The 13,129-nt window shown below is 37.0% G+C and overlaps 1 protein-coding gene across 20 annotated transcripts in view; it reads right to left on the bottom strand.

Annotated features, from left to right (window-relative positions):
• Positions 1 to 13,129, bottom strand: part of LOC105483348 (solute carrier family 4 member 10) — a 452,662-nt gene that overhangs the window by 148,369 nt on the left and 291,164 nt on the right. For all 20 annotated transcript variants that reach the window (XM_011744188.2, XM_024793282.2, XM_011744189.3 and 17 more), the window contains one exon: positions 233 to 371. In XM_011744188.2, coding sequence (XP_011742490.1) covers positions 233 to 371 — 139 coding nt within the window. The remainder of the gene's footprint in view (positions 1 to 232; positions 372 to 13,129) is intronic.

Raw genomic sequence — 13,129 nt, 5'->3', positions numbered from 1 at the left:
TTATCTTTAAGACTGCAGCTGTTGCTGGCTCTGCATCACCGTTTACTGTAATTACTGCCTTCAGATTTCTTTCTGACCCATATCCCGTTATAGGATATGCTCAGGCTAGATGAGCAACTTCTAAAATCAGCAGCAATCGTGGATGTTTGCAAAATCGTTGTGTTAGAAAACTCTTTTTCTAGTAACATGAAAATTATTTAGTATGCCTTCACCCTTTAACAAAAATCCTCACCTGGCTGTTTCTCGCCACTCAGCATCCTCACCTTCACGCCAACAAATCTCATCCAGTTCTGTGAAAAGGTCATGAGGAATGTGTTCCTCGTCATCATCCTCGGTTCCAAGAATAAACTGTACCCTCTGTGATGGGGTGTCTAAAAAATCAGAGACATGTGTTACCATGAACATGTATTACCATGACCCTGAGCTTAAAATATCCCAGTCACTGCCTTCACCACCACCCCAAGCTCACACCTCCCCTGCTCCCCACTGCAACACTCATCCAAAACAAACTCAGGAACTAAAACCAAATTCATCATTACATGAAGTCCAGTATAATTTGGGAGCATAAATATATAAAATGTATATATTAATGTATACATATAATAAATAAATAAATGATTATTTTGGATTATTTTTAACACTCATGGAAGCTATTCCTATTTCTCAGACACATATACTCATTTTCTCTCATCATATATGGTATATTTTATGGGTAATATTCAGGAGAGTAGATTATGATAAAATTCATTTATACTAAAACTATGCAGAGTGTTATTCACCAAAAAAACTCCCTTGTGATCCTCCTTTGTAGTCATTCCTATCTCCCTTTTGTAGCCCCCAGCAACCACTAATCTGGTCTCTTCTGCTAGCTTTGCCTTTGCAAAATGTCATGTAAGTGGAAACACAGCATATAACCTTTTGAGACTGACTTTCTTCACTTAGCAAATGCCTTTGAGATTTTGAGATTTATCTGTGAATGTGTGTATTAGCAGTTCATTCTTTTTCATAGCTGAGTAACAGTCCATTGTAGGAATGTACCACTCTTGGCTTATGCATTCACCTGCTGGAGGACATTTGGATTTCTAGCGCTTGGCAATTATAAATACAACTGCTATAAGTATTCTTGTGTAGGCTTTTGTATAAACATAAATTTTATTTATCTAGGGTAAATACCTAAAATGAAGATTGCTAGTTACACGAAAAGTGTACATTCAGCTTTATAAGACACTGCCAAACTGCTTTCCAAAATGGCTGTACCATTTTGCATTCCCAGCAGCAATGCAAGAGAGTTGCAGTTGTTCTGAATCTTCACCAGCACTTGGTATTATCAGTTCTTTTGTAGCCATTCTATGTAGTGATATTTCATTGTGGTGTTACTTTACATTTCTATAATGGCTATTGCTGACAATTTTTCCTAAGTTTATTTGACTTCCATATTTATTCTCTGGCAAAGTGTTTATTAAAATATTTTGCTTATTTTTATTGGGTTGTTTGTTCCTTACTGTTGAGTTTTGAGACTTCTTTATACATTCTGGATACACGACATTTTTTGAACGTATGATTTGCAACATTTGTCTTTTTTCCCCATTTATAGTTTGTCTTTATATTCTTTTCGCAGTGTCTTTCATTGAGGAAAAGTTTTAAATTTTGATAAATTCTAATTTGTGTGTGTGTGTGTTATAGATTATGCTTTTGGTATTAAATTTGAAAACTCTCTGCCTAAAGGTCACAAAGATTTTCTTTTATGTTTTCTTCTAAAGTTTTGTATATTATATTTTACATCTTGGAGCTATGGTCCATTTTGAGTTAATTTTGGTATAAGATATGAGGTTTAATTCACGGTGTTTTTTTTATTTTTTGCATATGGATGTTAAATTGTTCCAATATCATACCATTTATGGAAAAGACCCAAATAAAAGACACAGAAAAAGTGTATTCTTCATGCTTTGTGCTGTTTTCGAAAATCAATTAGCTATATTTGTTTGGACTATTTTTCTGGACATTCTAATATGTTCCATTGATCTAGGCCTATATTTCAGTCAGTCCAGGATACTATAACAAAGTACCATAGATTGAGTGGCTTATAAACAACAGAAATTTGTTTCTTGCATTTCTGAAGGCTGGATGTCTGAAATCAGTGTGCCAGTGTGATTAGGTTCTAGTGAAGGCCTTATTCTGGGTTGCAAACTGCTGTTTTCTCCTTGTAATATCACATGGTTGAAAAGGCTGAGAAAGTTCTCTGAGGTTCATTTTATACGGCACTAATCCCAATCATGAGGGCTTTACCCTCATGACCTAATTTCACCTCAAATGCCCAATCTCCTAATACCATCATATTGGGGTTGGAATATCAACATATGAGTTTTGGGGGAACACAAAGATTTAGTTCATTGCTTTGTCTATTCCTTTGACAATACCACACTTTCTTGATTACTATAACTTTAGAGTAATTCTTCAAGTCAGATGGTATGAGTCTCCCAAATTTGCTCTTCTTTTTCAAAACTGTTTGGCTATTCTAATCTTTTTGCCTTTTTATACACATTTTAGAACAAGTTTTTCTGTATCTACAAAATTCCTGCTTGGAATTTGATTGAAATTGCATTAAATCTATGGATCAATTTAGGGAGAATAGTATCTTAACTGTAATGATTTTTTCCAATCCATGGAAACTACATGTATCTTTATTTATTTAGGTCTTCTTTCATTTCAAAACATTTATTTCATCAGGTTTTATAATTTCCAGAACACAGATTTTATACCTGCTTTGTTAAATTTATACCTAGATATTTCATTTCTTGAGGTTATTATATTTTTTAATTTATTTCCAATTTTTAATGCTAGTATAAAGAAATGTTATTTTCATGTGACCTTGGATCCTTCAACCCTATTAAACTTACTTATTATTTCAAAAAATTTTTTTTGTAGATTCCATGGAATTTTCCAGGTAGACGATCATGTCATCTGTGAATATGAACGGTTTTATTTTTTCCTTTCCAAACCCTTTGTTTATTTATTGTACTAGATAGAATTACAGTACAATATTAAGTGGCAGTGGTGCGAGTGGCCATGCTTACTTTGTTCCTGGTGGCAGGGGGAAAACAGCCTTTTATGAATAAGTATGATGTTAGTTTCCCTTCATCTGAGAATGCCTTTATTTAACCTTCATGCCTAAAGGATAAGTCACTGGATATAGAATCCTGGACTAAATATTCTTTCAGCATTCTCAAATGCTATTCCACTTCCTTTTAGCCTTCATGTTTCTTAATGAGAAATCCGCAATCATTGAGATCATTGTTCCATTTTTCTCTGTCTACTATTAGAATCTTTTGTTTTTAGTTTTCAGAAGCTTGGTTATGATACTTTTGAATAATTTTGGGATTTGGGGCTTTGTTTTGGTGTTTGTTTATTTTAGCATCTATCCTTGTTTATTTTAGCATTTATCCTGTGGGAACCCTGAGCTTCTTGAATGTGTAAATTTATGGGGTTTTTTTCCAGAAATTAATTCTTTCTTTCTTTCTCTTCTCTTTTCTTTCTTTCTTTCTTTTCTTTCTTTCTTTCTTTTCTTTCTTTCTTTCTTTCTTTCTTTCTTTCTTTCTTTCTTTCTTTCTTTCTTTCTTTCTTTCTTTCTCTCTCTCTCTCTCTCTCTCTCTCTCTTTCTTTCTTTCTTTCTTTCTCACTTGCTTGCTTGTTTTCTTTTTCTTTTTTTTTTTTTTTGAGTCTCACTCTGTCACCCAGGCTGGAGTGCAGTGGTGTGATCTCTGCTCACTGCAACCTCTGCCTCCCAAGTTCAAACGATTATCCTGCCTCAGCTTCCCAAGTAGCTGGGATTACAGGCATGCATCACCACATCCAGCTAATTTTTGTATTTTTAGTAGAGATGGAATTTCCCCATGTTGGCCAGGCTGGTATCAAACTCCTGACCTCCAGTGATCTGCCCGCCTTGGCCTCCCAAAGTGCTGGGATTACAGGCATGAGCCACCACACCTGTTCTTCAGCAATTATTTCTTCCATAGTTTTCTGTTTATCTGTTTGCTTCATACTCTTTCTCTTTTGCTTCTGATATACTGATAGCAGAATCCACTGAGAATGGTCATTAACAATAGCCACAGCTTGTTTTGACATAATCTTTTCTCTAATTTTCCCATAAATACGCCATCAATCACTTTAATAAATCTAACCAACAGAGGCTGGAAACAAACTCATCCACTTTGTCTCATACATGTCTTTACTTAAGGTTACTATCAACAAGACTCAAAGCAGAAGGATGGACCAATATACAGTATATACCTCAACCACACTGCCGATGTATTCAGCTGCTGAACACAACCAACTGAATAAATCCCCCAAACCATGAAGGTTTCCCTTACAAAGCCATGTGACTTTCTCCTTTAGTTTCTATATTAACCTTTCCACGTGGCTGGAGGCATTAGATCAGGTACAGTAGGATGTATGAGCAATTGCAGAGTTTCTTCCTTGGACCACAAGGAGGTAGCTGAGGGCAATTCTATCATCCATAAAAACCTTAGTCCCTGAACTGAGGCTAAAGAAGACTGCAATTGTATCATTAATCTTTTAGATTAAATTCAGGGGCATATTTCTTACCAATTTTTCTAATTTGATGATTACCATTGTAGGGATAACTGTCTAGGGCACACATAACTAATAAGTCAATTATCCCTCCAGGAAGCTCATCCTCATAGCCAAGTGTAGATTTTGGAGTTCTCTCCAAAATCGTCTAAAGCTTACATAATCTACTGGTGGTGTATGCTTAAACTTTCAAAGGTCTCTTACAACCATCCCTGTGGTTCAAGTCACTGTGTTTTATTTGATAGGAAGGGAAAATAACGCATGATTTGGACATAAGACATGCAGTCTTGGCCGGGCACAGTGGCTCATGCCTGTAATCCCAGCACTTTGGGAGGCCAAGGTGGATGGATCACGAGGTCAGGAGTTTGAGACCAATCTGGCCAGCATGGTGAAACCCCATCTCTACTAAAAATACAAAAAATTAGCTGGGCATGGTGGCACGTGCCTGTAGTCTCAAATACTCAGGAGGCTGAGGCAGAAGAATTGCCTGAACCCGGCAGGCGGGGGTTGCACTGAGCCAAGATCGCGCTATTGCTCTCCAGCCTGGGCGACAGAGCAACTTTCCATCTCAAAAAAAAAAAAAAAAAAAAAAAAGACTTATGGTCTTAAGGGCTCACACAATGGCCCTATAAAGAACGTTATTTACAATGACTGTGTCCCCAAAAATGGACTGATGTCAGTTAGAAGACACAGGTTGGCAATGTCTCCAACAGGGCCTCCAGGCCAGCTAGTTGGCCTTGGGGTTCTCAGTTCAGTTCAGATAATTGAGATTATCCCTGTTTTTGAGAGAAACTGCTTGGGGACAGGCAGTCCAATCTGATCTATTTGTCCATGCCAGCCACTACGTGGCATTCATCCATCCCATGGAATGAGTGATTGATGGTTATAGAAAGAGGTGTAAAGAAGACACCCAAAGGTGTTAATAGGTTGTGTGTGTGTGTGTGTGTGTGTGTGTGTGTGTGTGTATGTGTGTGTGTAGGAGATACAGGATCTTTCCCTGCTGTTTCTAATAAACTTCTCAAGGTTAAAAGCGATGATGATCAAGATGCAGGCAGAGATATCTGATGAAGAATGTTAAGCCAGCAGGCAATTACATTTAAAGCATTTACCACAGTTTGACAGACTCACACCAAGGACTTTTCTTTATGTGGGAGTCTCCAGGGAAAGTTCTGAAAGATCATTAATTTTACTCCTGCACCTGAAACGTAGAGTGTGTTCCATTTCAGTAGCTACAATTTCACTTTTTGTTCTAACCATCCTCTATCATACCCAAACCTTTTGTTGGGAAGGGTCAGAATAAGGGAGAAAAGGGCATTTTTATAAAATTTACAGAGATTTGTTATGTCCCCTATATTAATGGTGCATTTGGGCAATTGTAGGGGGTCTTGGCAGGAAGTGTACTCAACTAAATGGTTACTACTCTTAGAATGTAGGACCAAATGAAGCCAACAAGCATATCCAGTTAGCTATACAAGAATTAAGTACAAATTCCTGAGGCCTCCCTTTAGCTAGACTAACATTTGGAGGATATATCAATCAGGCTGGCCTGAAGTTTCTGTAAGAAGAAAGAAAAATGTGTCATGCCCAGAAATAGTCATGGTGGAATACTAATTTTTCAATATAAGTTTATACAAAATCTTAACCCTTTCGTTCTGATTATTATCCGCTTAGAGGCTGAGAGGAGATGATCTCTTTCTGAAGAAGCCACATTCAGTGACCAAACCATTTTACTTATATGTGTGCACCAGGAGGAGGTGAGAGAGGCAGAGGTGGAAACTTTTCTTAATTTTTGAAGAAACCCTTCCAACATTTAACAATACCAGATGCCCATGGATGATAGGAAATGTGGACGGTCTGTCAGATACCTTGACCATCAGCCAATTGTTGCATGGCTTTGGGGATTAAAAAGTGCATGACTCTCTGACTGCAAATGGTTCAGAAATCTGAATACATAACATAGATTTGTTTCAAGGGTCACATGGTGTGTCTAGAATAAACTAATTGGCTGTAATAGCAACATCCTCAGACTAGATGTGTCTGCTGCCCTACTATCAATACAACATTTATTAAGTTCTTGCCTGGTTCCAACATAAGGGTTACAGAACTTTTCTAGAACTTCAGGCTGACCACAAGAATTCATCTGAATTTCTTTGTTGACCTTTTCATTCTCCAGTGGGTCTCTTATATCAGCATTATGAAACCAATCTGGGGTGTAATTAATGCCTCATCTATAGTTTCCCCTTGATTGTCTCCTCCAGAGAAATCTCCACAAAAGGGCCAAAGTTCTTTTACAGCAGATAGAACCCGTTACAGAAAATTCCAAGACTTTTTACTGTCATCTCCAGATGGATTACAATTTGGCATGATGGTAGGAGAGTCTGAGCAAAAAAGATATCCCAGTTTTGGCCATTCTTCTGTTACCAACATTACATGGCCCACCTCACTCATTTTCCAAGAAAACCAGTCAAAGTTCTAATGATTTGCCTTGTTTCTGTACATAATAGTCATAAATTTTCCTCTCATGCTCACTGTAGGTATGTATCTCTAAAATTGTTGTTTGAAAGAAAATGCGGCCCGGTGCTATGGCTCGTAATCCCAGCACTTTGGAAGCCTGTAATCCCAGCACTTTGGAAGACCCAGGCAGGCAGATCAGGAGGTCAGGAGATCAAGACCAACCTGGCTAACACAGTGAAACCCTGTCTGTACTAAAAACACAAAAAATTAGCTGGGCATGGTGGCAGGCACCTGTAGTCCCAGCTACTCGGGAGGCTGAGGCAGGAGAATGGCGTGAACCTGGGAGGTGGACCTTGCAGTGAGCCGAGATCATGCCACTGCACTCCAGCCTGGGCAACAGAGCAAGACTCCGTCTCAAAAAAAACCAAACCAAAACAAACAAACAAACAACAACAACAACACCACAATGAAAAAAGAAAAGAAATAAAAGAAAATGCAAACTTGTTCCTTTCTCCCCACCCCACAGCCCAAATGAATCTAAGTACTAATTGTTACAATGGGTGAACCTGAAACTACTGCCAGACTGTAATCTCCCTGCCTAAAGGACAGTTAAACCATATCTACTGCCTAGTTCTCAGCTTTCAACTACCTCCCCAAATCCTCCTCATTAATGAGCAATAGAGTAGAATAATATTTATTGCTCTGCTTACTAGACAATTTGGTCCACAAGTTTGCTACCAATACCAATGGACTTCTTTCAAAGTCTATTAATTAACTGTGAGGCCATCACCCTTCTTTCTCCAAAAGCCACATCTCTGTCAGTATCCCTTCCTCACTGCCAAAACTGCCAAGAATTGTGAAGGGTATCAGCATTTGCCCTGCGAGTTTTATGGATGCTAGCAAAAGCCATGAGACTCTTGAGTCAGAAACAAAAGACAGTTTATTATGCACAGAATAGTAGTACCTAGAGTATCATCATTTGTGTCGCATTCTGAGCCCCAACTCCCACAGAAGGGTGTGCAAAGGGCCAGGAGATGCTGCACATGCAGTGGGATGTGTGACAGGGGAGAATCAAGGTAGGGAACTCAACTCTTTCATAATGGACAACAATCCTCGCTGATTGTTGCTCCATAAGGAGACATTATCTCTACTGTATAAAGATAACAAACCTACCCTTTGCTGCAAAGAGAGACACTATCTATATCTTCCTAGTGTGTTCATGATACAAACATACTTGTAAAGATAGACAGGCACAAAGTCAGTTAGTGCCTCTGCCCAAAAGATGTTTGGGAACATAAGAGATACATGGAGATTTGTCTTCCAACAGCCATCTTCATGTTCTGATCACTCTCAGAAAAAGAAAGAAAAATCTTTGAATTAAAAGCTTTTTGTTAAAACTGAAACTTCTTTGTGAACCTTTTCACCACCCTTCTACCTCTAAATATTCCCAATTTTATTTTCCCATTCTTCAGTGCATTCTTTGAGGGGGGAGAAAGAATTCTTGGGATTTTGCCTTCATTATTTCCTTTTTCATTATATTCTGTACAGATTATATGATTGTTACCTAGAAATCTTCATGAGGTTTTAAACAGAAAATCCATACTATTTCCATATGGCAGCAAAAATTATTAGTCTAGCCAGAAAAAAATTCATTTACTTTAGAAGAAAAATAGAAGATTAGGAATAAATCCAGCAAAATTATGTAGTACATTTGTGATAAAAATAATAAACCTTTATTGAATGATATAAAAGAAGATCCAAATAAATGCATAAGGTATATTGATGGGGAAGGCTTAGTAATAAAAAAAAAATCATGAATTCAATGTTAGTCCATAAAACATCTGGTATGTTTTAAACATTTTAAAACACAAAAGAATGAGTAAATTAGTAACAAGTATATAGTAATTACTGAAATCCATATTTATCATTTCGTATATGAAAATGAACCAATTAATAAGTTATTGAAATAATTAGGTTACAACTAAGTCATAAGTGAGAGGATTTCAGAGGGCAAAGGTGAAAAATAAACACACAATGATAAAACAGTGTCATACTGTTGTGTAAATAAATATCTGTGGTAACTCCTGCCTAACTCATTAGCCTCATCTTCTGCCAGTCTTTCCCTTGCTATTACAGTCTAGCCTTCTTTAAGACTCTTAAAAAATCATGTTTTTTCCCACCTCAGAATCTTGTAGTTGTCTTATACATCTACTCTCTGCTTAAGTGTAGTATACTTTGGCACACCTACCTAATCATCCTTGTAAAACAGACATATGAACACATACATATCCACGTCTAAGCATATTCATATACAAACAAATCAGGCCCCTGCTATCCTAACTCATAGCACCCTACATTTCTTGTTCTACTTATCTCAATTTCAACTAATACTTAATTGTGCAGTAATTGACTTGACATCTATCTCTTTGCTAGAATAGATGAAATATAAAGGCAGAAACCATGTTTGTTTTATTCACTGCTATATCCTCAGTAAATATCAAAGGTTTAACAAGTATTAATTTATTTAAAAGATGAAACCAAGATGTATTTTGTACACTTTCAGCTTTTTTTTTTTTTTTTTTGAGATAAATTTTATCTTGTTGCATGAACTTTATACATAGCTTTCTGGGTAAAGTAGGGTAACAAAATATATCTCACCAACATCTCAGCTTGTTTGTTTCTGGGTTGGTTTTTTTTTTTTTTTTTAACAGAAAATAAGATTGCTCAAAGTTTCTAGTCTTATTCTGTAACTGTAATTACAATTAACAGAAAAAAAAACCCCTCACATCTACCTTAAGAGCAGCTATAAGTTCAGAGTAAATCCATCGGTATGAAAGGTAACCTTAGCCTGTTAAACTAAATATAACACTGGCATGTTATGAAAATGGATAGAAAAATAATAAAAATGTTTGCATTGATATTTCAAACCACCATTGTGTAAGAAATAATATTAGTTAACTGCACTAAAGAGGAAAACAAATTCTTAAGGTAAATCAGATAAGAATAAATGTGGTTATTAAAATATAGGGAAAAATATTCTTTACCTAACTCAATAAAACTGCCCTGTTTTTGATTTTGTTTGTTTGTTTGCTTTAGTTCCTACAATACACATTCCTTGGGAGCTGAAACGTGCAGAGCACTTAGCACACTTATGTCAATTTTTAAACGCATATTCTATAGAAAGAAATTGGTATGGTTGGGCTGTGTCCCCACCCAAATCTCATCTAGAATTGTAGCTCCCGTAATTCCTATGTGTTGTGGCAGAGACCCAGTGAGAGATAATTGAATCATGGGGACATTTTCCCCCATACTGTTCTCGTGGTAGTGAATAAATCTCACGAGATCTGATGGTTTTATAAGGCAAAACCCCTTTTGCCTGGCTCTCATTCTGTCTTGTCTGTGCCATGTAAGAGGTGCCGTTTGCCTCCTGCCATGATTGTGAGGTCTCCTCAGCCATGTGGAACTATGAGTCCATTAAACCTCTTTTTCTTTGTAAATTACCCAGTCTCAGATACGTCTTTATCAGTAGCATGAAAACAGACTAATACATAAATATAGAAAAAAAGTAAAATATCCTCAAATAATATATTTACAGAACATGAAAAAACATTCCCTTATTATTCAAGTGGAATGAAATTACAGAAAATAGTATAAAAAACAAAGTGAAATAACTTAGAGGAATTATAAGTTCAATTATATTGAGATTCATGAGAATCCATGACAATTTTGCTATCTTATTAGCCAAGAGGGTCCTGTAACTTGGCAACTAATTAAATGACGGCAAGCCAAAAAATCAATGAATCCAGGAGTTGGTTTTTTGAAAAGATCAACAAAATTGACAGACCACTAGCAAGACTAATAAAGAAGAAAAGAGAGAAGAATCAAATCGACGCATTTAAAAATGATAAAGGGGATATCACCACCGACCCCACAGAAATACAAACTACCATCAGAGAATACTATAAACACCTCTACGCAAATAAACTGGAAAATCTAGAAGAAATGGATAATTTCCTGGACACTTACACTCTTCCAAGACTAAACCAGGAAGAAGTTGAATCCCTGAATAGACCAATAGCAGGCTCTGAAATTGAGGCAATAATTAATAGCCTACCAACCAAAAAAAGTCCAGGAGGACCAGATGGATTCACAGCTGAATTCTACCAGAGGTACAAGGAGGAGTTGGTACCATTCCTTCTGAAACTATTCCAATCAATAGAAAAAGAGGGAATCCTCCCTAACTCATTTTATGAGGCCAACATCATCCTGATACCAAAGCCTGGCAAAGACACAACAAAAAAAGAGAATTTTAGACCAATATCCCTGATGAACATCGATGCAAAAATCCTCAATAAAATACTGGCAAACCGGATTCAGCAACACATCAAAAAGCTTATCCACCAGGATCAAGTGGGCTTCATCCCTGGGATGCAAGGCTGGTTCAACATTCGCAAATCAATAAACATAATCCAGCATATAAACAGAACCAAAGACAAGAACCACATGATTATCTCAATAGATGCAGAAAAGGCTTTTGACAAAATTCAACAGCCCTTCATGCTAAAAACGCTCAATAAATTCGGTATTGATGGAACGTACCTCAAAATAATAACAGCTATTTATGACAAACCCACAGCCAATATCATACTGAATGGGCAAAAACTGGAAAAATTCCCTTTGAAAACTGGCACAAGACAGGGATGCCCTCTCTCACCACTCCTATTCAACATAGTGTTGGAAGTTCTGGCTAGGGCAATTAGGCAAGAGAAAGAAATCAAGGGTATTCAGTTAGGAAAAGAAGAAGTCAAATTGTCCCTCTTTGCAGATGACATGATTGTATATTTAGAAAACCCCATTGTCTCAGCCCAAAATCTCCTTAAGCTGATAAGCAACTTCAGCAAAGTCTCAGGATACAAAATTAATGTGCAAAAATCACAAGCATTCTTATACACCAGTAACAGACAAACAGAGAGCCAAATCATGAATGAACTTCCATTCACAATCGCTTTAAAGAGAATAAAATACCTAGGAATCCAACGTACAAGGGATGTGAAGGACCTCTTCAAGGAGAACTACAAACCACTGCTCAGTGAAATAAAAGAGGACACAAACAAATGGAAGAATATACCATGCTCATGGATAGGAAGAATCAATATCGTGAAAATGGCCATACTGCCCAAGGTTATTTATAGATTCAATGCCATCCCCATCAAGCTACTAATGAGTTTCTTCATAGAATTGGAAAAAACTGCTTTAAAGTTCATATGGAACCAAAAAAGAGCCCGCATTGCCAAGACAATCCTAAGTCAAAAGAACAAAGCTGGAGGCATCACGCTACCTGACTTCAAACTATACTACAAGGCTACAGTAACCAAAACAGCATGGTACTGGTACCAAAACAGAGATATAGACCAATGGAACAGAACAGAGTCCTCAGAAATAATACCACACATCTACAGCCATCTGATCTTTGACAAACCTGAGAGAAACAAGAAATGGGGAAAGGATTCCCTATTTAATAAATGGTGCTGGGAAAATTGGCTAGCCATAAGTAGAAAGCTGAAACTGGATCCTTTCCTTACTCCTTATACGAAAATTAATTCAAGATGGATTAGAGACTTAAATGTTAGACCTAATACCATAAAAACCCTAGAGGAAAACCTAGGTAGTACCATTCAGGACATAGGCATGGGCAAAGACTTCATGTCTAAAACACCAAAAGCAACGGCAGCAAAAGCCAAATTTGACAAATGGGATCTCATTAAACTAAAGAGCTTCTGCACAGCAAAAGAAACTACCATCAGAGTGAACAGGCAACCTACAGAATGGGAGAAAATTTTTGCAATCTACTCATCTGACAAAGGGCTAATATCCAGAACCTACAAAGAACTCAAACAAATTTACAAGAAAAAAACAAACAACCCCATCGAAAAGTGGGCAAAGGATATGAACAGACATTTCTCAAAAGAAGACATTCATACAGCTAACAGACACATGAAAAAATGCTCATCATCACTGGCCATCAGAGAAATGCAAATCAAAACCACAATGAGATACCATCTCACACCAGTTAGAATGGCGATCATTA

This window comes from Macaca nemestrina, chromosome 11 (genome assembly GCF_043159975.1).
Source record: "Macaca nemestrina isolate mMacNem1 chromosome 11, mMacNem.hap1, whole genome shotgun sequence".
In the NCBI taxonomy this organism is placed as follows: Eukaryota; Metazoa; Chordata; class Mammalia; order Primates; family Cercopithecidae; genus Macaca; species Macaca nemestrina.
The sequence above is the reverse complement of the archived record's forward strand: the minus strand, read 5'-3'. Positions and strand labels throughout refer to the sequence as shown.